The 24,992-nt window shown below is 59.0% G+C and overlaps 2 protein-coding genes across 2 annotated transcripts; one reads left to right on the top strand and one right to left on the bottom strand.

Annotated features, from left to right (window-relative positions):
• Positions 1 to 1,863: 1,863 nt before the first annotated feature.
• On the bottom strand, positions 1,864 to 6,633 carry ZIC2 (Zic family member 2). The gene is made up of 3 exons (XM_037378546.1): positions 5,544 to 6,633; positions 3,645 to 3,808; positions 1,864 to 3,446 (listed from the first exon to the last, which is right to left on the bottom strand). Exons 1-3 carry the CDS (start codon positions 6,544 to 6,546, stop codon positions 3,180 to 3,182), a joined length of 1,434 nt encoding a protein of 477 aa, XP_037234443.1. The 5' UTR covers positions 6,547 to 6,633; the 3' UTR covers positions 1,864 to 3,179.
• A 9,071-nt stretch (positions 6,634 to 15,704) lies between these two features.
• On the top strand, positions 15,705 to 24,300 carry ZIC5 (Zic family member 5). The gene is given in 9 exon segments (XM_037378545.1): positions 15,705 to 15,901; positions 15,904 to 15,956; positions 15,959 to 16,171; positions 16,174 to 16,714; positions 16,717 to 16,882; positions 16,884 to 16,973; positions 16,975 to 17,033; positions 17,036 to 17,050; positions 21,752 to 24,300. Coding segments are annotated over 9 exon segments (1,899 nt in total). The 5' UTR covers positions 15,705 to 15,771; the 3' UTR covers positions 22,384 to 24,300.
• The last annotated feature ends 692 nt before the right edge of the window (positions 24,301 to 24,992 follow it).

The following is a 24,992-nucleotide window of genomic DNA, read 5'->3' as shown; positions in this document are numbered from 1 at the left end:
GGCAGCGGGCTGGATGCGCCAAAGCCAGGGTCAAGTTCAGGGCCAGCCCGCTGAGCACAGGGAAGGGGGGCTTGCTCACGGCCATGGACGCCGCGTCCCCTTCCCCAGGCCTGCCGCAGGAGAGGCATCCCTGCCCGGCGGGAGCGGGACAGCCCCTTTAGGGTGGGGGGGCTGCCCACCCCGCGCATCCCCGCTACCGGGGGTGGAGGCTGGGATCGCCCCTGGGGCTCCCCCGAAGCCAGGACGGCTCCGAGGGGAGGGCGAAGGGGGAGCCCAGCTCCGGGGCGCTTCTCGCCGGCTGGGGCAGAGCCCACCGGGGCGGGAGCCGGGGCGGGGACCCCGGAGCGGGGTTCGCCGCCCTTGGCCAGCGCTGCCCGTGCGGCCTCGGGCCCAGGAGGGGATTTGAGCTGCCCGGGGCTGGCAGGGGCTGGCAGCACTCGCCAGGCTCTGAAGCGGGACCCCCGTTTGGTTTTTCGGCTGCGGGGAGACCGGCAGGACAAAGGGATCCTCGCAGCTGCGTTTCCCACGGATCTCTCCAAGGGGCAGGCGGCATATGCCAATGATTTTAATCAATATTTTTTTGGCGTAATATTATTACCGAACATAAATTAGGTTTTAATAGCCGTTTGATTACCCGAGGAGCCTGCCGTGTGCGCGGGGATGGCCGTGCTGGGAGGGGCGCGGCCGCAGAGGTAGACCTCCGTCTCTGCTCCACATCTAAACTTCGTTGGCAGCGGCGGGACAGGGGGGGTCTTTCCCTCCTCCCTCCCCTCCCCCTGGGTGTAGGTAACCCCCACCTCATCCGAGAAGAGAGAAGGGCCCCGTGTACCCTAACCTCCCCACCTACCGGCTCGGGACACCTCTACTGCTGTTTGAACACGGGGGACGAAGCCCTTAAAACCCAACCCGACGGCTGGTCCGGGGGGGTGGCGATGGGGCCGGCCGGGTGCGAGCAGCAAAGGGCTCTCCCCGCTTGCACAAGCTGCCGCTGAAGGCAGCGTAGCCACCGCAGGGCGCTCGGAGTCCTGCTCACAGCGCTGCCTCTTCTCAGGGCGTATTTCGGTGGCTTGGCAAGGCCAAACTTTTTCCACGCGTTACCGGCTGCTGTCACACTAGCCTTGGGTGTCCCGGTGCGGCGGGGAGTGCCCTGAGAGCCGCTGCCTGCCAGCCCCAAACAGGCGGCTCCGCCGGACGGGCCCCGACGGCGCCCGCGGAGCGCAGCGCTGGGCCAGCACCCCGGGAAAGCATCGCCCGGCGGCTCTCGATCCCTCGCTGTGCACAGCTGACAACCCAAACCGTTCCTTGGGCTAGAAAGAGTGAGAAAGAAAGAGAAAGAAAGCTCGAAGGGAAATGTGAGCTCTCGGGCATGGCCACTTTCTCTTCTTCGGGAGATGGAGGATACCAAAAACACGGGAGGCGCAGAAGGACACGGTTTACGGCTCAAAGCAGCGCTGCGCTGAGTTCAGCGCCTGGCTAGTGCCCCTCCGCCTTCGTCCCGGAGCGTCCTGCTTTGTCACCCTCTAGGGCAACGGGGTACCCAGCCACGCTCGCACCGGGGGTAGAAGGGTGAGCCCGAGTCCGGCAGAAGGTGAAGGAGGCTGCGCTCTTGCCGTGTAAAGCTCTTCCTAAAGGAGATCCTGCCTTGCAAGTCATTTGGGGAATATGCAAACGCTCACCCTTTTCTTTTAGCCCAGAGGCTTCCCCAAAAGATTTTTTTCTGGACAGCGAGCCCAGCTGGAAGAAATCCTCCTGTTCCAGTAACCGGCGGATTTTTTAAAAGCATTAGTTGTGCAGCCGCCACTCAGCCCCTCGCATGCCTTACAGCAGGTTTCGAGAGCCCTTGGCGTAAAAAGGAAACAGCTCGTGCAGTTTCAAGACGTTTTATTATATTTCTGTATGCATTACTCTCAAAACATATCACAAGAAATGATGAAACCACTTAAACCTTCAAATAAAAAATCTGAAACAGTTTATGCTCACAATTGTACATATTTATAGTTAAGAAACATTCTTTATAAATACTGTTTCCTCTGTAGCAAGTTAATACCATAATTTAATTACAAATGGATAAATATGGTAACAGGTATTTACAGGAGGAAGGGTGTTATTACGGAAAAGCTAACGGCACGACGTTTATTTTTCCTCACAATCTTTCGAACAGGAACTAACAAATTGAACTCGCAAAAGCACTAAAACATCACATGTAAACCCAGCTAACAGAAAAAATACATTCACAAGCGTTGTTCGTGTGTGTCTGTAACAGAATGGAGACTTTGGCACGGTATTTCTTCCCCAGTCTATAGCTGAAATGCAGTTTACAATCAAGTTGCCTCTTAAAAAGGAACACAATATTCAAGATATCACAATTACAAAAGAAACCATTTTTTCTTCCACGTTACTTTTTTTAAAGGGGTGAACTAAAAAAGCAGGAGAGAGGGAGGTGGGGAGGGGGAGCGAGGGAAAACAAGTCCATCACTTTCGCGGAGAGGGAGGAAGAGGGGGAAAAAAAGAGAAAGAAAAAAAAAAAAGAAAAAAAGAGAAGAAGAAGAAGAAAGAAGAAGAAGGGGACCAATCCGCGGTTTACAAACGGGACGAACTTCTATACACCAAGAATCCAGGAAAACTTCGTTCCCCACCTCGCCGGAGGAAGGAGAGGGCCGCTATATACACAGTTCGTGGGGCAGGAGGGCGCTGACGGCTCCGGGCGGGGAGGCGCAGGGGCCGGGGGAGTTGGAGTCTCTGATCTTTTGTCTGGAGGCTCCGGAGGGAGAGTTTCTTTCCGCCGGCTTGAGAAGCTTTTTGCTGGGTGGTGTGTCGGTGGCGTTTGGGGTGGGTTTCCCCCCCCTCTCTCTCCCCTTTCTGTTCCTCTATTGATTTACTCGTTCTCTTACGTTTTTCGGCACGTACTTTTATAGAAAAAATTTTTTAAAATTTTTATTTTTTGCTGGTTCAAAATGTCCTCGAAAAGAAAAAAATCCAACAGAAAAAAGACCCGAAGGTGGGAGGGGTGTGGAGAGGTAAAGGCCCCCCGTCCCCATCCAGCTCGGCCGTCATTTCGCTGCCAGCGGGTGCGGCGGCATCTCCCGGCGCGTCTCTGGCGGGCTCGCTCCCTCCTGCCCGCCGCCGCCGCCGGGGAGGGGAGGGCGCGGCGGGGCCGTGCAGAGCAGTCCGGCGGGGCCCTACACGTACCACTCGTTGAAGTTGGAGGAGAGGCCGCTGTGGCCGCCGCCGCCGCCGCCGCCACTGCCGCCGCCGCCGCCGCCGCCCCGATGCACGGCGGACACGGCCGCTGCCGCTGCGGCCGCCGCCGCCGCCGCCGCCGGGGAGAGGTTGCTGGTGCTCTGGGACTCGGCGCTAGGGGACACCAGCCCCGGGGGGGTGGAGGACTCGTAGCCGGAGCTGGCGGCCGGGGAGGACTCGGAGCCTTGCGGGGACGACTCGTGCACCTGGGGGGCAAAGGCAACACGGCCGGGTGGAGGGGGGACGGGGAGGCCGCCGCCGCCGCCCCCCGGGCGCACCCCCCGCCGCCGGCCCGGCCCGCCGCCGCCCCCGGGCCCCGTGCCCGCCGCCCGCCGCCCCGACGGGGCGCCCGGCGCAGGGCGGCCGCCCTCCCGCCTCCCGCCGCCGGCTGCGGGGTCAGGTACCTTCATGTGCTTCCGCAGGGAGCTGGGGTGGGTGTAGGACTTGTCGCACATCTTGCACAGGTAGGGCTTGTCCGAGGTGTGGACGTGCATGTGCTTCTTGCGGTCGCTGCTGTTGGCGAAGCGCCGGTCGCAGCCTTCAAACTCGCACTGGAAGGGCTTCTCCCCTGCAAGACAGCAGCGGACCGGTGGGGGTGAGCGCGGCCGCCCGCGCAGCCCCACGCCCGCCTCCCCCGGGCTTCCCCCGCGCCGCCCTCGGGCCCCCGCTCCCAGCCGCTTTGCCTGGCGGCTGCCCGCAGCGGGAGAGACTGCCCGGGCCCGCGCCGCTCCCGCGCTGCCCTGCAGTGAGGCAGTGCCCGGCCCCCGCCCGCTTTTCCTATCGAACCTCCCCCGGGCACTTCAGGCCCGGCACCTTCCCTGCTTTTATTTCGACCGGTGCCGACACACAGCCGGCCCCGAAAGAGACTGAAGAAGAAAGGCGATAAAAAAGGGAGTGGGGGGGGAGGGGGGAAGGGGGAAGAGAAAAAAAAAAGCGAGCAAGCACCGAGCCGTTTCGCCTCGGTACCAAATCCGCTATCCTGTTAAACTGGAAACCATTACCGACAGATTTAAGGCCGGGCAGATTGTTTCGTGTATGGATATTCGAGATAAACGCACATCCGCTGGGAAAACTAAACGTCTGTAAAATACTTCATTTAATTTTCATAGGGATCTCTCTCCCGGCTGCCAGGACTCCAAATGCCGGAGAGTAATTTGGAGGTGAGAACTCCACATCCCCCCGCCTTCGGAGGGGGAAGCATTTAACATTAAATTCCATTAGCACCTAAATTGTTTCTTAAAGACATCCGCTCAGACACAATGACTTCAGTGCGGGCATCTCATGCAAATACATTTCTCAAATTTTAAACCTTGTTAAAGCTCGTCTCGCACCTCGCATCGGGCTTAGCACTTGAGAAAACAATAGGCCTCGAGATTTTTAGCCTTTCTCCGGGTAAATATTTAGAGTGGAAGTCGCTAAAATATTTGGCCGTCTTTTATGAAATAGTCTGGCACGGTTGGAGCCGGCAGGAGCAGTAAATGAATAATAGATGAGGCGGGAGGATGCGTTTATTTTCGTTACCCTTCGGCTGAGGCGGTTTTCCATCGGGAAAGTCTGGGCTCCTTCGCCCTCTTCCACCTGATCTGGGTGGAAGTTTCCGAGCCTCAAATCCTCTGGTCCCTATTACATAATTTAATAAACTGTTGCAAAAGCACCTTAAATCACCTCGAGTGAGACTTTAAAAACACTTCTTTTTTTTAAATTAGAAAATTTTATTGCCTTGCTCACACCATTTAAATTTAATGGAAAGCATTCCCAGAAAGGGACGTTTTGCCACTTCCAACGGGATTTTGGACTAATGACGGATTTTGCACGTATTTATATAGTTTCCCTCTCTCGGTATCCACACACGAAAGCCACGCTCACAAGCGCTGAAGTTATATGCAAATACGTTGCGCACTGCAAATCTATAAGGCGTTTCATGTATATATATATATATATATATATGTATATACACACGTCTTGCTGTCTTTTAGCAGGACGGCAGAATTTAGTTCGCGCTGTATTTTTGCGTTTCTGTGGAAAGACACGGCCGAGCCTCGGCACGCATCAACATTGTAAATTAAAACAAATCAGTAAAATATCCTTTCGAAATCGGGGGGTGGGGGTGGGATGCTTGGTGAGGAAGAAACCAAAACAAACGCAGCCGGATGACGGAGCGGGAAAAAAAAATTAAACGTGATCCTGATTTTATCACTCCCATCATTTTTACATCTTTCTCTGAGTCTCTTATCTGTTTATATATATATACATCTATAGGCACGGGCAGAGAGGAGAAATCTGCCGAAAGAAACCCGAATTACCTGTGTGCGTCCTTTTGTGAATTTTGAGGTTTTCTGATCTGGCGAAAACTTTTCCGCAGCCGGGGAAGGGGCAGGGGAAGGGTTTCTCTCCCGTGTGCACTCGGATATGATTGACCAGTTTGTATTTCGCTTTGAAGGGCTTGCCTTCCCGGGGACACTCCTCCCAGTAGCAGACGTGGTTGCTCTGCTCGGGTCCCCCAACGTGCTCCACCGAGACGTGGGTGACCAACTCGTGCATGGTGCTGAAAGTTTTATTGCAACTTTTTTTGGGGTTGTTCAGCTGCTCGGGGTCGATCCACTTGCAGATGAGCTCTTGCTTGATGCACTGCTGCCGCATGTAGCGGAAAAAGGCACCTGGGTGGTGGTGGTGGTGGGCTGCCATGTTCATGCCCATATTCATATTCATGGGGCCGTACTGGTTGTGCAGCTGAGCCGCCGAGTAAGGGTCAGTCCTGGGGCTGGAGACCTGGCGGTACTGATCCGACCGGGCGAACACCTCTCCCGGCAAGCCCAGGCGCATCTGCCCGTTGAGGACGTTCTGGGAGGCGTGGGGGCCGTGCTGGTCGTGGATGCCCGGGAAGAGGAGGTGGCTCTGAGCGTCCGTGTGCGGGTGGTGCAGGCTGCCGGCCGCAGGGCCGAAGATGCCGTGCTGCCCGCCGGCCGGCGACGATTCCCCGAAGCCGCGGCTGCGAAACAAGAAGTCCCGGGTGGAGTTGAAGGGCGCCCCGGAGTAGGAGCCGACGTGGGCGGCGTGGGGCCCCAGGGCGGCGGCGGGGTAGCCGGGCGCCTGCGAGGTGAACGCCGAGCTCTGCCCGGGGGACAGGTCGTGGGCGCCGGCGTTGAGCTTGAAGGCGCCCATGTGCGCCGCCGCCGAGTCCACGAAGCTGTTCTGCGCCGCCAGGCTCAGCTCCCGGTCCTGCATCTCCGCCGCGGCCGGGTGGTGGTGCCGGGCGAAGGTGCCCACGCCGAGGGCTGGGAACTGCGGGCCGGCGTCCAGCAGCATGGTCCGCGCCGCTCCGGGGCCGCCGCCGCCGCTGCCGCCGCCCCGCTACCGCCGCCGCCGGGCTACCGCCGCCCGCCCGGCCCGGCGCGGGGCCCGCCGCCGCCGCCGCTCCGCGCCGCTTCCCCCCGGCAGCCGCCGCGTCCCCCCGCCTCCGCCTCCGCCGCCCGCGCCCGCACCGGCCCGCTGCCGCTGCCGCCGCCGCCGCCGGAGCCGTATCCGGAGCCAGGCAGAGCAGAGTCCAAAGGCGAGCGGAGAACCAAAGTGTATTAAAGGAGCTGAGGCGGGGGCGGGCAGGGGAGGGGAGGGGGAGCAGGGGAGGGACGGGGCTGGGGACGGGGACGGGGGGGGGGGCAAGGCTCGCCTCGCCGTTCCCTGCGGCACACACGCACACACACACACACACTCGCGCGCGCACACACAACCGCGCACACGCCGCCCCCCCCCCCCCCCCGCCGCCCCCGGGATGCCACCGCCGCCGACCCCCGCCCGGCCGGCCCCGCGCCGCTCCCCGCGTGGGCCGCGGCCCCCCCCGCCGCCTCGGGCCCCCCGCCGCCCCCGGGCCCCTGCTCTCGTTTTATCCTCCGCCGGGCATTAGCGGTGTCTCTCACGGAGAAAAACTTGCAGCCGCGGGTTCCCACGGAGCGAAGGGACCCGGGGGGGGTGCCCCGCGCCGCGCCGCCCCCGCCCGCCGCCGCGGAGGGGCGTGGGGAGGGGAGCGGGGGGTGTCGGAGGCGGATTAAAAACAATAAGGGCGGCGGTGGGGGTGGGGAGGGGAGGCGGGGGCGGGAAGGGGCCGCGGAGCGCCGGGGCCGGAGCGGCGCGGCGGAGTTGCAGCCCCGCTCCGCCCGCGCCCTCGCTCCCTCTCGCTCCTCTGTTTATTTCGGTGGGCGCTGCTGAGGCGGCGGCTTTTTATTTTTCTCCCCCTCCCCTTCCTCCCCCTCTTTTTCTTCCCTCCCTCCCTCCCTCCCTCCCCCGGCCTCGCTCCCTCTCCCCGCCCGCACTGGCGGCTCCTCTCCCAACGCCGCCTTTACCCGCCGCCCGGCCGCTCTCCCGGCGCCCGCTCATTGGCCCGAGCCGCCCTGTCCATCCGGGCGTCCCCGGCCACGGGCTAATGGCGGCGCGGCCGCCCCGCGCCCTGCCCGCCCCGCCGCCCGCCCCGCGCCCCGCCGCGCCGCCGCCGCTCGCCCCGAGGCCGCCCGGCCCCCGCCCGGCTCGGCACGGCCCGGCACGGCCCCGCTCGGCGCCGGTGGCCGCCCTCAGCCCGGCACCGCCTGCTGCTTTTTTTTGGGGGGGGGGGAGGTGGTGGTGTCCGTGCCCCCCCCGCCTCCCCCGCGGCGAAGGGAAGGGGTGCCGTGGCGGGGAGAGAGGTGCGGCGAGCCACACGCACGGAAAATATCGATGAACGCTTGGCCATGCGATCCTGCCTCGGGAGGCAAACAAACAAAGCGAGGGGCTTAAAACATAAACAGGGGGCTGGGGGGGGGAGGGGGGGCTGCCTCTTTTTTTGTGTGTGTGTGTGTGTGTAGTGGCAGAGGGAGGGAGGAACTCGCCCATCCTGCAGCCCCTTCCCCCTTTTCGGCTAAAGCAAATGAAGCCCGTGATCGATAAAGAGAGCGAGGGGGGGATCAAATAAAAGTCACGTTGGCGGAGCGACAGCGGCTGGGAGGGCAAAAGAAAAAAAAAATAGAAGAGGGAACGGTCGCCCTGGTTGTTTGGGCTTTTAAACCACTTGTGCGGGAGCAGAGGAGTCGGTCTGCATATGTTGTGAATGTTCATACGACAGCAGATGCTTTAGGAGTTTTCCTGGTCTCTTCCCTTTTTTGAAAAATAAACAAAAACAAAACCTAAAAAAAAATCATAACCCCCAACCCCAAAACCTGCCCTGCCATTGTTATTTGGAAACCGAATTCTTACATGGCAGGAATAAAAAAGCATACAGCCAGCACACACACACGCACGGCGCGCACACACAGAGCAAACAAGTCCCCTTCCCCTCCCCCTCCAGTAAATACATGTCTGGCCCCTGCTTTGGTTTGTTTTGTAGTGGCTGAAAAATAATCATCTCGGGGCCAGCAGCTCACCAATAAATAAGGCTTTGTAAAAATTAAAACCCGACAGAACATTTGTCGTATTAAGCGTCCTGCACTTAACCTTGCGTCTCGATCTGCGTCGGCTCTGTGCGTGGCGGAGAGGCAAGCCAAAATACAGGGGGATGTGTGCTTGTGGGGGGCTTTTCGAAATTCTCCCTGCGACATTCCTCCTGTGATTTATCACGGCATTAAATCCCGCATCAGGCGCAGACATGCTCAAACCTGGACCCAGCGCCCGAGCACGGCTTTTACAGCAAGAGATAGATGGACAAATAGACAGACAGATAGATAGGCGGAAGGAAGGAAGGAAGGAAGGGAGGGAGGGAGGGAGGGAGGGAGGAAAGGTAACACTGCCCACCAGCTAGGGTTGTCGAAATAAGGTTTTTCCCATCGCTGCCACTAAATAGTTAAAATATTTCCAAGCCTGTCCGATCCGAAAGTGGCTGAAATGTGTCAGTACCGGACATTACTTTTTGAACAAGGCGAGGATTTGATTTGGGAAGAAGGGATTCCTTCTAATCCGAAGTGGGCATTAGAAGAATAACTGAATATTAATGCAGAGCTACACCTCTGATGCCACCAGCCTTCTCTCCTCACCACGCCGTCACTCGGTCCTGTCTTTGCAGGCAGGAGTGTCTGCTCCCCAGATACTGCCTTCCCAGGCTGCAGCTTGGAGCATATGCTGTCCTTGTCCTGACCCCCCAGGCTTCAGGGACAGACCGCGAACAAATTCTGTTTTCCTTCTCTGAAAGGTTTCCGAGGCGGAGGTCTGAGAAGTGTCCTCCACCGCTGCTGGGGATTTCGAGAGCCCAAGTTGGAGAGGAAAGCTTGGTCTCCTGCATCGTCGCTTCCCGAGTAGTGAAAAAATCGTGCGGACAACCAGACCCTGAATACACTTATTTTTATTATTATTTAACACCGCGCCCCCCCCCTCAAAAATTATAAGAAGTTTCTACATCTGAGATTTGAAAAAGAACCAAAATGTCTAGGAAAATTCCCAGCTATAAATACTGTTTAAAAAAAAAAAAAAAAAAAAAGAAAGGAAAAAAAGGTGACCGTTCATACAAATACCTACCTTCTGGAGTTCTCCCTCATTCTTCTTTTTCTTTCTCTCTTTCTCAATCTCTCTCTCTCTTTTTCTTTTTCTTTCTTCCCCTTCCTTACCTTTTCATCCTTTTCTCTTTTATCTTATTTTCTCTTTTTTCTCCTTTCTCCTTTCTGTCTCCTTCCTTCCTTCTTTCCTTCTTTCCTCCCTCCCTCCTGTTTTCCCTCCTCCCCTCCTTCCCTTTTTTTCTTTTCCTTTCTTTCTTACTCCTTCCTTCTCTTTCTTTCTTCCTTTCTCCCTTTTTCCATTCCTTTCCTTCTTTCCCTGCCCCCTCGCCTCCCGCCCGCTCTCTGCCCGCTCAGCGGCGCCGGCACCGGGGCGCTTTGGGGGGGACGCGGTGAATTCCAGCCGGAGCCCCCGCGGGCTGGCCGCGCTCTGCTATTCTTTCAGGGCTGCAGCCCTGCTCTCTCTGCAGGAAACAGAGGAGCTGATCCAAGTTCAAAGTCATGTCGCCGTCCCTCCTAAGAAGTGCTTTATTTCCCTCCGAACCGCAAAACCCCTTTCCCCCATGTCACAGGGTAACGGGGGGGGGGGGGGGGGGCGGGGGGGGAGGGCAGAGGCGCCAGTAGCCAGCCCCGCACTCACTCGCCGGGCCACCGCCAGACACGCAGCCTCCGGCTTGCGGGGGCTTTCGAGAGACGGAGGCAAGCGGTCACCCCAGAGTCAGTGCTAAACTGGTTTATTGAAAGAAGTTTTTCAACAGGTTTCTGGAGGTGCCAGACCTGCAGAGCAAAGTCAGCCTTCCCGGGAAAGCGTTCCCCTCCTCGTAAGTGTTCCGAAATTTTCTTTAAAACTGCTCTGCTCTTATTCTTGCCGGCTGCTGATGCGGAGGGAGCGGGGCTGGGGAGGGGGTTGGGGGGTGTAGGGGCTAGGGAGAGCAATTTCTCACTTCCCCTGGGCTGCGTATACCGCCCTCGCCTTCGAGCCCCTTTCCCCGGGAGGTGCCACCGGCCCCGGACCGGGGGCGATGGGGAGGGTGCTCCGCGCCTTCCCCCCCCCCTTCCCCGCTCGGGGCAGCCGGGGGTTCGGTGGCGGGGGCGCAGGCTGCGGCGGGGCCGGGGGCTCTGCCCGCGGGGGGATGCGGCTGGAGGCAGCCTCGCCGGGGAAAGAGAGGCGAGAGGGCCGGCCAGGCAGAAAGAGGGGGTCTTTCCCCCAAAAGTCAACCTTTGCTTCTCCCCGGAGCAACGGGACGAGGTGCGGGGTGGGGAGGGGGCGTGTGGCCGGCCCGTACCCTGGGAAGAAGAGGCCAATTGAGCGGAATCACTTGCACCGTTGTCTGTATCACAGACACTCATAAATTCAACAAGCTCATCAACAGGATATTAAGTTGCAGGTTACCTTTGATGGTGCCGATCCGAGCCACTTCTAGGCCGTTCGACCTATGACCCGTGAAGACCACATGTGTTGTGCTGTAGCCTCCCTCTGTAAAACACACTTCGGGACAAAAGTTCTTTGTCTAACTCAAGACCGCAGAGTAATGTAAAGAAAAAGGGGAAATAATGAAAATCTCAGCCAAAGCTGTAACTTTTAAATGCTTTAAAAAAAAAAAAAAAAAACACAGCACACAAAAAACCCCCACCATACTGCTAGGCAGGGCGGGGGCAGCAGGAAGGAGCACCTCGCTTTCATACCATTAATATTTATTGTTCTCTCAGTTGCACTTATATATATATGTAAATATAAAAAAGATGCCGTATAAAACCCAGCTCTCGGTGGCGATGCCGTGAGGCGGGGAGCAGCGTGGCGGCGGTTTCCAGGATGGGGACCTCGGCCGAGCGGCAGCCGGTGGCTTTGCCCTGCCCAGCTGCGGCCGAGGGACGCGCAACGCCGCGTACTTTGCGCGCCCCGCGCCCAGCCCCGCTGCGCGCTTCGCTCCGCAGCCGGCACAGCCCCGGCGCAACGCCCCCAAAACGGGGTCTGCCGCAGCACCGCCGAGTTTTATTAGATGCACCTTTTTCCGTCTGGAGATGCCCGTATAAACGTTAGAGGCAGGGGAGAAGCCTCCCAATAAAGCGCGATGGACTTTGTAATACAATTTATGCTGTCATTCATAAATAACAATGCCATATGGTAACCATATTGCTTATACAAGTAAAGCCGTCAAAGTGTCACTATTTGATTTATCTCAACAGCTTCTTCCAACGGTGACGTTTAGCTACAGGGAGAGGGGAAGGGGGGAGAGAGAGAGCGCAGAGCAAAATTGGCCTGGTTTTGCTGAGGCCAAACTGTATCTCTTTCTCTCTCTGTATGCATAAACATCTACATATATATTTATACACCAGAGAAGAGGGATTGAAGGATGTAAATTTTTTGTTCTTATTTTGTCCCTATTTGAGCAAATAGAGCCGAAGGGGATGTGCGGGGATGGTCTGATCCACTTTTTTCCCTGGCGAAGAGGGCGCACTGGAAACGGCAGGCTCCGAAACTTTTGCCCGTAAGTCCCCCAGCCCGCAAACGTGCGACGGGGCCCAGCCCCGGCAGCCCCGACGGCCGCGGCAGCCCCGATGGCAGGCACGATGCCGGCACCGTCCTCGGGGCCGTGTCCCAGCCCTCAGGCTCCCGCTTGGGTGCCATGGGCGACGAGAACCGGCTTTTTAGGGGCGCAGGAGAGTTTATTTTAATAAGGGCGTAAAATATCCGTCCCCAGATCCCCTCCAGAAAGGAGGAGCCAGGAGTCTCGCTGCCAAATCACCCCTTCCGTGCCCGTGGGCAGCCATGACACACCCCTTCCCCACCCGGGGTCCTGGCGCCTCCGTCTATCCCCCGACGGACGCTTAGGGGGGTACCGGGGTTACTCCCCGCCAGTGTTGGCTGTGACTCGGGGTGCTCCCCCCTGCTCCTGGCCGAATCCATCGCTGGTCACGCATGCTCGCGGTAGGAACCGCGGCACAGGCTCCCCCTCCTCCACAAGGCAGCTCCACGAGCGAAGAAAGCCACCCGCGCCGGGTCGGTCGGGTGGTAAGCTATTTTGGCAGATTCGGGGAGATTTGGAGGTCTTGCCGAGGAAAGCGGCAGTCGCGCTCACTTGCTAATGGATCCCCAGAAGAATGTTTTAGACGTTGTAAAATATTGCTCCCCGCTCCCTAACTATCAATAAGACGTGCATTAAGACGATTGTTTGTAAATGGTGTTCATGATCATTAGCATACATTTACATAATGCGCTTACAGCGCATTTTACAGCTTAACACCTAAAGCCGATAGCCCGACTCGTTTTACGGGAGGAACCTTGAGAAATATATTTGAGGGCTTCCGGCTTCCACCCCCGCCTCCGCAGCCTCCCCCTGTGTCCTCCTTGGCGGGTTTGCCGGCGAGCGGACACCGCGGAGGGAGGTCCCTGCAGCCGCTCCGCCGCGGGAGCGGGGCATAAGGGGCCGACCCCCGACGGGCGCTGCCGTCGGGTTGGGGGGGGACACCGCCCGCCTCCCTCCAGTGCAGCCAGCCCCCCAGCACTGTGGCAGCCTGGGCCTGGGCTGGGGTCGGTGAGTTATGGGCTTAAAGTTCTTCACGGCCCCATTGGAGCTGGCAACTGTCCAAAATTGTCCCGGCCCGGGCGGGCACCTTTGCTTCCTTCCCGGCATGTGCAGCGAGTCCGAAAAATGGGCGAATTTCCACGTGAGGTCTCGGAAACCACCCGCCCTCCCCACAGTCGCAGGTCAGCTGCCCTACTTACCCAGCTATAAAATATTTTCTTTGTTTTATAGCCCCTCATAAAAAGAATTGATCGGGGGATATATTTGAATTAAGACATATTAATCGATGACAGATACTATCACGCTGCGTTTAACAAGAGCGGGATGAAGAGGGGCTGCCGCAAGGTACTGCCGAGTCCGCGATACTGTTCATCACCCTCCACAGCATCCTCCATCAGACCGTTACATCTCGGGACACTCGGTCAGCAACGGGGCCAGAATTTGGGAGCGAGGAGGGGGCAAACTGGTTTGGATGCACGTAACAAAATATCGTATATAATACCCGTATAGACGTACGGCTAGTTTGCGAGGAGAAGTTTTTACTGTGCATAAAACCATCGAGCAGCCCCTTTTAAAACCCCGGGATTATTTATTCTCGTTCCTTGCCTTGCAGCATCACCGAAAACCCCACCACGGGGCCCGGCGAGCGGGGAGCATCGGTTCGGCTCCAGGAGGTGGTAGTGGGGTGGGGGGGGGACGGACACCGGCGGGTCTCGCTCCCCCTTGGCGGGGAGGAAGCCGGGGGTTCCCCGCGGGGCCGGCTCCTGCGCTACAGGCCCACTGCCCCGCTTTTGGCAGCTGTGGGCCAAATCCTGCGAGTTTTCCCCACGTGAGTAGCGGCGGGGGGCAGGGGGGAGGGCTGGAGCCTGGCCCAGGAAATGCCGGGCCGGCACGGGGCTTCCTTGGACATGGCTCGGTGAAGGGCGGCGGCGGGGACGAGCATATGTGGCTTGGCCAAAGGGGGATTAGGGTGGGCCGGGGAGGGCCGGGAGGTGTGTGCGGGGGGTCCGCTGGCATCCCCCGCCCCATTTCCTCTCCTGGCGTGGCGGAGAGCGTCCCTCGCTGCCCGGCAGGCAGGGAAGGGCAGGCAGCCTGCCTGCGCTTTCCAAGGAGCACGGGAGCGCCGGGCGTTCCCAGGAGTACCAGCAGCCTAAGGAAAGCAGATGACATATCAATAAAAGCCGCCTCTGCTCCCGCAGTCCCAGAGAAAAGTCATGGCAGTGCCTCTTCCCCCCACGCCTTTTTGCTTGGCAGGGAAACCCCCGGCCCTGCCTTTTCGGGCACCCCCAAACGGCAACATCCTCCTTTGTGCGGAAGGGGCAGTTTTGGCGCTCCACGAAGCGCTTCACTTTCGAGGATCAGCACAGCTCGCACCCCGGGGGCGGTCCCATCGCTGCCCCCGCCCGTCCCCCACCTCTGTCCTCTTTTTAGAAGAGCCCCCACTTTTCCTGCTTTTTCGTCGAGGGCAGCAGCTCCTGGCAGACACCTCCCAGCCGGAGACCTCCCCGTTTCCCAGCCCACCGCCCCCCTCCCTCCCCGGCATCCCAAAGCGTCGGGGAGCGTTGATGCTCCGGGGCGGTGTAACCGCGGCGATTCCATCCCTCGTTTACCGTTCCTGAATTAGGGCTGAGTTAGAGGATGCTGGCGGCCCCCCCGAAGGGGTGGGGGCGTGTAGCTTTCTGGACGGGGCGCCCCGGGAAGGGTCTGGGGGCACCTCGGGAGGAGGAAGCCCCCAGGGGTGCGGCGAGCGCAGGCTCTCAAAACTTCTTAACATGTGCTGCTCTCCCCACCCCGGCTGCTTACACATTTATTTTCTAAAGGAAAGGAATCCCAACCCTCCCTACGCCGCCGCCTTCTTTTCAGGAAAACGTTGGCTGCCTTCCCCTAGTGTCGCCTTCAGCCGCCGGCCTCGGGCGTGAGTACACACAGCCTGGGCCTCGCGTGGGTGTGGGGCAGGGCGCGTTGCATCAGGGCGCGCTTTCCCGCCTCACCGACGAATGAATGATGGACCTCGGAAGGAAAAGAAAGAAAAAAAAAAACAAAAGAAGATAAGAGAGAAAGGAAGGAAACCGAGCGCACAGCCCGGCAGCGGCGCCGCGCGTGGGCTGCTCGGAGGCGAGGAGAGAAATCCCGCGGCCCCGCAAACGTAAACACTGTGGCGTAGCGCCTCCGAGCCGGGCGCCCCGTCTAGCGCTGGGGGGGCGGCAGCTGCCGGCCGCTGCCGGCCCGGGGGGGGCCCGTGCGCCCCGTCGGGCCCCGCGCGAAGTTTTGCAAGTGCAACTTCGGAGGGCGGTGCGGGGGAAAGTGGGGGGGGGGGGGCGGCGGGGGCGGATCCCCGCTGCGCCGGCGGCCTGAAAGGGAGCCAATCGCGCGGCCCCAGCCGCTGCCAATCATCGGGATCTGTCCAATCCCTCCGGTGCCGTGTCCGAGCCGTATTTCCCACCGCGCCGCTGAAGTGTGGTGAGGGCTCTGCCAATCGCGGGCGGCCAGAGCGGGGCCGGGGATGCGCGGAGTTAGGAGCGCAGACAAAAGAAGTTAAAGAGCCGCTTAATATATACATGTTTTTGAAGGCGGGTAGAGGGAAAAAAATAACAACAGCGAGCGTAGATGGGCTTGGCTGTGTCGTTATGGAGCCCCCTTTGAGCAAGAGGAACCCGACACTGAGATTAGCGGATTTGGCAGCGGCTCAGCCCATCCTCACCAGAACATGACAGGCTTCCCGGGCTGGGGAACCACCACGTCCACCCCCACCACGGGGCCCACCTCCACCCCGGGGACGCGGGCGGCGACCCCGGCGGCGCCCTCACGCCGCTCGGACCCGAGCACATGGCGCAGCCCGCCGCCCTCAAGCTCACGCCGAGGCGCTCACCGCCGCCGCCGCCGCCTTCGCCGCGCCCGCCGCCACCACCGCCGCCGCCGCCGCCACCGCCGCCGCCGCCACCACCGTCGCCGCCTACGCGCCGCCCGCCGCCGCCCTCCCGGGCTACCCGTCGGGGGGGGCGGCGGGCCGGGACTTCCTCCTGCGGCGGGAGCTGCCCGCCGCCGCCGCCGTACACGGGGCGCTGGGCGAGCAGCACCCGCCCGCCGGCTCCCCCCACCTCCCGCACCCGCCGCCCCACGGCGTCTTCATCTCGTCCGCCGGCAACTACGGCACGGCCGACGGGGCGCACGCCGCCTTCCCGCCGCCGCCGCCCGGCGAGCAGGGCGCGCCCGCCGGCCGCCACCCGCCGCTCAACGGGCAGATGCGCCTGGGGCTGGCGGCCGGCGCCGGGGAGCTCTACGGGCGCGCCGAGGCGCACTACGGGGCCGCCGCCGCCTCCTCCTCGGCGCTGCAAGGCTACGGCTCCGTCAACCTCAACCTGGCGGCGGCGGCGGCCGGCCACGGGCACCCGCACCACCCCCATCCACACCACCACCATCACCACCATCACCACCATGCCCACGTCGGGGCGGCGGCGGCGGCGGCGGCCGGGGCCTTCCTGCGGTACATGCGGCAGCCCATCAGCAAGAGCTGATCTGCAAGTGGATCGACCGGTGAGCCGCCTCCTCGCCTCCGCCTCCGCCACCGGGCGGTAGGAAGCCTTGCTCCAAAAACTTCAGCACGATGCAGGAGCTGGTGATCCATGTCACCGTGGAGCACGTCGGCGGGCCCGAGCAGAGCAGCCACGTGGCTACTGGGAGAGTGTCCCCGGGAAGGCAAGCCCTTCAAAGCGAAATACAAACTCATCAACCACATCCGAGTGCACACGGGAAGAAACCCTTCCCCTGCCCCTCCCCGGCTGCGGGAAGGTCTTCGCCCGCTCCGAAAACCTCAAGATCCACAACGGACTCATACAGGTGGGTGCCCCCCCCCTCCCTCCCCTCCCCCGCCGCACGTGAGGATTTTCTTCTTTCTTTTTCTTTTCTTTCTTTTTTTTTTTTTCCTCCCTCTTTCCCCCCCTCTTTCCTCCTCTCCTACGCACCGCCGGACATGTGACTTTTTCATGAATAAGTAATTCGGCAGCACACGGGCCACGCACACACAGCCACGCACACGCACCCGGCCCCTCTGCCCTGCACACACGTGTCCTGTCCCCCACCCCGTACCTTGGGCAACTCCCTCCCCACCCCCTCCCCACATCCCGGCACCACCGGATAAATACACCGGGTAACGATAGCGCAGAGCCGGGGGAGCGATCAGCAGCAGCCCCGGCGGAGGAGCGAGGAGAGAAACGAGCGCCCGCCCCGCCCCAGCTGCCGCCGCCCACCCCAGCTGCCGCCGCCCCCCTGCCCGGGGCACCCCGGTGGGGCTCACCCCGCAGCCAGGGAGAACTGCGCGGCGCCCCCACCCCCCCCCCGAAGGACGGCGGTTCTGCTGCTTTCTCTTGCCGGTTCTGCCGCCGGGGCCGGAGACTGGCGGGGGACACTCGGCCCGGCGGAGATGGGGCCGCGGGGGCTCGTGGGGCGCAGTTCCCCTGCGCTGCGGGCGGCGGCGGCGCTCGGGCTGCCGGTACTGCCGGAGCTAACCGGGGGCTGCCACCCGCTACCGGGGATGCCCCTGCGACCGGCGCTGCTGGGGCTTCCCCCGCTACGGGGTTGCACCTACTACCCGGGACTACCGATGCTACCGGGTGTGCCCCCCTGCCGGGGCTACCGATGCTGCCGGCGCCGCCGCTGCTATCGGGACAGCCAGGACTTGCCAGTGCTACCGGGGCTGCCCTTGGCGCCGCTGGCTACCGGTACTGACCCCGCTCCCGAGGCTGCCGGTACTGCCCGGGCTGCTTCCGCCTGCGGCGGAGACGCGGAGCCGGGGCGGAGGGCGGGGGGGAAGGCGCTTGCCGCAGGACGCATCCCTCTCTCCGGGGTTCTGAGGAGGAAACTTCAAAGCCGCCCCCGCTGGCCCAACGGAGCGAGAGCTGCGGGAGGAGGGAGCCGCACCCCCGGGGATGCCCCGAGGGACAGGCGGGGCTCCCGGAGGGGGTCGGGGTGTGTTTGAGCCTTTGAGGCTTTTTTTTTTTCCTCTATTTTTTTTCTTTTTCCTTTTTCCCTTCCTCCTCCTTCCTCGCCACCCCCGAAACACGCATTTCGAGCTGGGTAAAAACTCTGCCGAAAAGGAACGAAGCGGCGGGATTTATAGTGATAGACAAATACTATTCCTCGGAGGGACGCGTAAGGAAGCGGAGTTGCCGTAATTGCTTTCTTGATTTATTGTGTGCTGCTCGGGAAGAGAAAAGCGGTCGACCGTGCAACGTGTTGTTCCGATGTAAACCAAATGGCCCATGGCGGAAAGGATTATAGATTTTTATCTCCAGAATATGTCAGGCATGAACCCATATGTAGCTACGGAGACCTGAGGATGCCCAGCTCTCTGCGCCCAGAGTCGGGGGCGGGGGGTGATTTCTCCTGCCGGGTGGTGGTGGGGTGTGTTTGACACATTTTTGGGGGTGGTTGTTGTTGTGTTAATGGCACCGGCGGAATGAGTTAAATGCTGGAGGCCCGTGTTTTTGTTATCTAGCCTTCCCCATCTGTCTTGATTTGGAAAACAAAACTTCACCGCGGACCTTCTGGGCTCCTCAGCTCCTCCATTCCAGCTTCCAGGGGAGGAAAAAGCGAGTCCGGGGGAGGCTTCGGGGGGGGGGAAGGGGGATGGGGGGCGGGGACGACGACACGAGCAGAGGGATTCAGCGGGAAAAGGAGCCCCCCAGAATAACCTAATTATGTATCGGGCACAGTTTGCAGCTCAGAGCTGCGGCCGAGGATTGCCCCCAGGCCCTGTGTGGACGTGGCCCTTTGCAAAGGAGACTTGGAGGAGCTTGCAGCCAAGGGCTTACTGCATCCCCTGGGAGGGTGCCCACGGGTGACCCCACGCATGAAGGCTATCTCCACCTAGAAGGAGACGTTGCAACAAAGCAGCCCTCGGGGGTGGGGGGCAAACAGCCCACCTCGACTGACAGCTCGGGAGTGGCAAAGGGACGTGACTCCTTTCCCACGCACAGCCCTCGGGTGGATGAGGGACTCCAAACCTTCTGCCCATCCCTATCAGATAATTACTGTAATTTTGCCGCCTCAGCTTTAATTAACTCACGTTCAGCCTGGGAGCAGGAGAGATTTACAAAACTATTCGTTTATTATGGGCATTTTTGGGGGGAGGGGGAAAATAATAACACGTGTGATCGTATCATTAGGGGATTTTGCGTGTTACCTGGTAATCCTGCAGGCAGAAGAGTATGTCGGTAATTCAGGAGGGCGTTTGCTTGCTTGGTTGTTGTATTATTTTTTCCCCCCTTTTTGCTCGAAAGCGTCACCCCGGGAGCTGCACACTATGCCCTGCAGCTCCAAGACCCATTTGGGGACAAATCGCTGTCCCCACCCTGGTGCATCCGAACGGGAGTGCCACCCCAACACCCCCCCCCCCCCCCCAAACACTGCCCCCTCGCCGGAGACGGTGCTCAGGATCGCCAGACTTCCCCCGAGGATTCCCACCCCCCCAAAAAAAAGTGACCCCAAAGCCCCTCCGTGCCGCCGCCGGCACTGCTGCTGCCGAGAGGAGTCAAGGGACGGCGCCCGGCAACTCGCCACCTTCCTTGGGTTGAAACCACCTACAAATGGTTAAACTCTGACGTGACGCCCTCGTCAGCGTGCCAGGGACAGTCCGGGACCTTCCCCGCTCCTGGATTTGGGTGGAATTGGATCGTCGCGATCCGGAGGCTGGCGAGGAGGAGCTACCCGGGGGTGTGCACTCCTTGGAGGGGCTAGGGAAGAGGGGTTCCCCCTCTCCTCCACTCCCCCCCGAGGGGTGCACAGCCCCCGGCAGGGTGCCCATGCGTGAGCTCACAAGGAAAGGTACTTCCCTAAAGCCACTACGGGGGGGGGGACACATTTTGGGCCGGCGGGTCGGAGCATCTCTCGGGAGTGCTGCGCTTGGGGCTCTGCGGACCACTGCCGGCAGCAGGACCTGTGAGCCTGCATCCTTGGAGTAATACAGATATAACCCGGCCAACTCCCCACCCTCCCCACCCTCCAACCCCCCGGTAGATTTGCTTTGTTTCTCCAGGAAAAAAAAAATAAAATTGAACAAACGAAGTGACTTGAGATTTAGCTTGGTGGAAGTGGGAGCGTGCGGGGGTTTCCGTGCACGTGAAAATTCCCCTTAAAACCCACGGGATAAATTTTCTTGCTTTTTTTTTTTTAACTTTAAGAATAAACCTTCTCTTTCTAGTGCTACCACTTCGCTGGTAGGTAAGCTGGTTGAAATTGGAAAAGTTGACGTGTAAACAGGATGCAGAGGCACATATTTCTATAGTAACAGCCGAGAAATAGCTAGTTTGAAAAAATAAAAAATAGTTTTCTTTTCCATTATTATTTTGCTAAACGTGATACGATTTTACAAACGGAAGGAGCAGTAAAAATCGCCTGGTGAAAATTAGAAAATGTTCATCGAGAGAGCTGCTGGGTTGTTATTTCTGAGCGCTCAGAGCAGAACAGATCTGAAAATATATATCAGCCATGCATAAACCAACAGCATTTTTAACTCGAGTCGCAATAGTCGTGATATTATCAGTGTAGGTCTGTCTGCGCCGGGCTCACGTGTAGCATGGCAGGGAAAGAAAAAGTTGCTGTAAGAAGCTCCAGTACGTGCAGCACAGGGATCTGGCACTTCTTTTTCCACCACCACCCCCCGCGCCCCGGTCTCTCAGCAGTAGGCATTTGCTCAGCCTTATTCGGGAACTACGGGAAAGGGTCGGTCCGGGGCACGGCGATATGTACCAGAACATATATGTCCCAGGGTATGGTATGTCAGGAGTCGGGAGGGTGATGGTGGTGGTGTGGGTGGGTGTGAAAGCTACGCCAGGCAAACGCGCCCCGGGCTAATTTTCACAAACCCCGTAACTGTTAAGCAACGTGTAAAGCTCTTAAAATAGATCGGCCGGAGATTTTTAGTCCCAAATTAGCCCGAAGTAACCCGCTGCAGTAACAGCAGCTCGCTGCTGTCACCGCCAGTGCCTGGGCTGGTCCCCCCAGCCTGCAGGTTCCCAGTACGGGGCTGCTGGGTGCTCCCTCTTTCTATCGGGATACTTAAACAGGTGTTAACTTTTATTTCCCCCAAGCTAATTATTCCCCCAGCATAGTGCCCCATTGGGAAAGGATTACGCAGGAGATGTGCCAGGCGAGCCTGGCTGCCGGCAAACGCCAGCCCTGGCAGGCACAGGCATTGAGAGGTTTTGTTTGGGCTTGGTCATTAGGGCGGTAATGAAGGTTTCTCGTGTGCGAGGGGAGCGCGGCAGAGGGCAAACAGAGCCCTGCCGCCGCCAGCCCGGGGCTGCGGGCTCGGGGCTGCCAGCCGCATCGCGCTGTTTGCGAAACGGGGGAAACGTCGGAAGCCTCGGGCGTGTCACGACTGTCGTGAGGGGGGAGGAAGAATGGGAGCGGGGAGGAGAGGAAGGGAAGGGGGGACTTTGCCCTGCTGCTCGCCCCCGCAGGCCGCACCGCGGAGGGGCTGCGGCGGGCAGGGCCGTGCCCCCGCCCGCCGGTAACGGTGCCGTTGCTGTATCCCGGCAGGGGAGAAGCCCTTCAAGTGCGAGTTCGACGGTTGCGAGAGGAAGTTCGCCAACAGCAGCGACCGCAAGAAGCACTCCCACGTCCACACCTCCGACAAGCCCTACTACTGCAAGATCCGCGGCTGCGACAAGTCCTACACCCACCCCAGCTCCCTGCGGAAGCACATGAAGATCCACTGCAAGTCCCCGCCGCCCTCCCCGCCGCTGGGCTCCCAGGGCTACGCGGCGGCCGGCCCCCCCGACGGCCCGCTGCCCCCCGAGGCCGACCTGGCCGCCGAGCCGCCCCGCGGCCGCGCCGCCGCCCTCTCCCCGCCGGTCACCAACCTCAGCGAGTGGTACGTCTGCCAGGCCGGGGGGGCCCCCCCCGCCCCGCACCCCCTCCAGCCGCGACACCTCCCCGGCCTCCGAGGGGGACGAGCCCCACAGGACGTCGAGGGGCAGAACGGCTCCCTAGAGACGTGCCGTGTCGAGCTGTGCCGTGCCGTGCTGAGCCGAGCCGAGCCGAGCCGAGCCGTGCTGCCGGCGGCCCAGGCCCCGCCGCGCTCGCCCAGGCTGCAGCGGCAGACACCTGGCACGGGGGGCTGGCCTGGAAGTGCCGTCAGGTTTGACTCGCGCTATTTATTCCGTGTATGAAACCCTATGGTGTTTGTACGGTAACTAATTTAATTAAAGGGACTCGGACCTTTTTTTTTTTTTTTTCTTTTTTTCTTTTGGTAAGGAAAAGCATTAATAACGCCACGCTGGGCCATCTCAGCGACCCAAGCCGCACACTTTGCAGGGAGGGACAGTGCCAAGGGGGATGCCCAGCTCCCACCCCGTCCATGCCGTACTGCTCTTGGCAAGCGAGTGAGCTGGGGGAAGGCTGCGAGCTGGCAGAGACCTGCCATTCCCTGGAGTGGCTCTTAAATACTTTAGCTGCCACCCCAGTGCCTCCTCTTCAGCCTGGGTAAAGCCCCAGGTTTTCAGCCGCCTCTGACTGTAAAGCAGCACCTGCTGAGCTCCAGCCAGTCGAGGACAGGTTACACATTCCTTAAAATAAAATGAAATAAATGCATTTTCCCGCCCCTTTGACCATCCAGCTCCTTTGTAATTGTTGGTGTCTCTCCCAAGAGAGTGGTGTCTCGTTGGGTTGCACCAGCATTTTCTCTCCAGCCTTCTTTTTTCTCCCTTAGCTGTAACCATGAGAAAACGATTTAGGGAAGGAAAGACAAAAGATGCAGCACTCCCTTGCCGCTCCTCCATGGTTGTATGCGTATGGCTCCTAAAACATAGCCAGAGAATAAAAGAAACCCGCTGCTATTTGACAACTGCAATACTGTGATACCTTTGGTTTTTCCTAAAACAAACCAAACAAAAAACCAAACAAAAACCCACACAAAAACTGACAGCGAATTCTCTTTTCTTGGGGTTGGTATTATTATACTCTGGTTGTTTTGTTGGGGTTTTTTTGAAGTTCGTCTCGCAGAGGAAGACTTTGCCTCTTGCTCCTCCAGCCCGTGTGCAGCCAGTTCGTGGCTGGAGGGGAGGGGGAGCAGGCCCCAGGCCCGGCAAGCGCCAGAGGGGAAGGGGGCAAGGAGGTACGTGGGGGAGATTTTATGTATCTAAAAGGTTTATTTCCTATCCCAGGCCAGTCAGTGCCTGCGTGCACTCCTGCTTTTCACCATCCCTCTGTGGTGGCCGGGCAGAGTCACCTGGGAGGAGGGGACCAGAGCTGCTGGGAAAGAACGGGGCGGGGTGGGGAAGCGGGCTGGGGTCGGGGTGCCCACTCGCCCACCCCCTTTCAGCGGCACAGAGGCTGTGGGCCGGGACACAAACACCCACACACACACGACACCCCGGCCCATCGTCGTCCATCAGTAGCAGGGCGCAATAAACTAAAGCACTAATTCCTCCTCAGAGACCCGAGAGGAGAAGCGGCAGCCTCCTCCCCTCCCCTCCCCCAGGGCTTGTGGAAATGTGTTTTGTGTGCCGTGAATGGTGGATGTCGTCTTGTCATTGTTAATAACGTGTATGTGAACGCGATTATTCTGTACAGTCGAATTAATTTATTTTCTGACATCATCTTTTTTTTCTTTCCCCACCCCCCGGAAGAGTACAGAGCACACCAAGAATTCTCTATAATTTTGGTGATAGGTTGTTGTTTATGTGCTGTGGTTTGTAAAAAAAACCAAACCACATTCTATTTTTCAGCTTACTTGAATGAACGATGTAATGTGAAACAGACTCTTCTGCCTGTCCTCCGTGCGGTGTGTTGGTGCTGATATAATATATATATAGTTCATAGAGATATTATTAGTACAGTGCATGGTGCTGTCACTCTGGAAGCCTTTAAACGTTGTCTTCATATTGTTGTGTTGGATCTAAAGAAGCAGGTGTTACTTAAAAAACAAACAGAAAACTTGAATAGAAAATAATTTTTTAAAGTTCACTCGATTTGCTTTTTATTCGTTTTTCAAAGACCATTTGAATAAATAGAAAATAATAAAGTAAGGTATGGACTTTTTAAAGAATAATTTATGTAATGTAATCTTATTAGAGATATTTTGGTGCTGATTTATAAACGAACTTTTTAATTTATGCATTTTTTTCAACAACAGATTGCACTATACATTACTACATGGCAGGGTTTATAAACTATGGCTCGGGGGGATATATCACTATTTTTATGTACTTGCTACACGCAGGGCCACACACTTGCCCATCAGTTTTATGACACATGATACCTCCTAAATAAAATAATACTAATTTAAATTTTTTCATCTCTGTAAACCCCATTAAAAGCAAAAGAAAATTATCATGCAAATGAATAAAAATATTATTTCTATGTATTGCATGTGCCTTACTGACAGACGAGGGGCAGAGACAGACCAAAGCACCCCCACCCCCGCAGGGTCAGTAGGTAGGCTCAGACACAGCCATAGCCTCACAGCGCGGCAGGAGGAGCGCCGGGAGATTTGGGGGCGGCTCTGAGATACCCCGGCTTTTCCCGGCGAAACACGTGAGTAAACCCGGTTCTCCTTCGGGCGTACGTTTGGGTTTGCAGCTACTCGGAGGGAGGATGCTGCGGGCCGAGCCGTCCCTGCCCCCCCCGGCTGCGGGCTTTGCTCCCGTGGGTGTTTGCCTCTGGGACTCATCCGGGCTAACGGCGTGGGGAGGGGGGGGGGGCAGAATTGGGGCCTTGCTTTCTCATCATGGAGCAATTAGGTGCTCTGCTGTTGGCTTGCCATGCACAGGGGAAAGAG

The sequence above is a fragment of the Falco rusticolus genome, chromosome 2, assembly GCF_015220075.1.
Source record: "Falco rusticolus isolate bFalRus1 chromosome 2, bFalRus1.pri, whole genome shotgun sequence".
Lineage (NCBI taxonomy): Eukaryota > Metazoa > Chordata > Aves > Falconiformes > Falconidae > Falco > Falco rusticolus.
Note: the sequence above shows the minus strand (reverse complement) of the source record. Positions and strands in the feature narration are given on the sequence as shown.

Coding starts and splice junctions, on each gene's coding strand:
- ZIC2 (XM_037378546.1), bottom strand. CDS start 6,546: ATGCTGCTGGACGCCGGCCCGCAGTTCCCAGCCCTCGGCGTGGGCACC. Junction 3,809..5,543: donor TCACAAAAGGACGCACACAG/GTAATTCGGGTT, acceptor GCTGTCTTGCAG/GGGAGAAGCCCTTCCAGTGC. Junction 3,447..3,644: donor CCCTGCGGAAGCACATGAAG/GTACCTGACCCC, acceptor TTTGCCCCCCAG/GTGCACGAGTCGTCCCCGCA.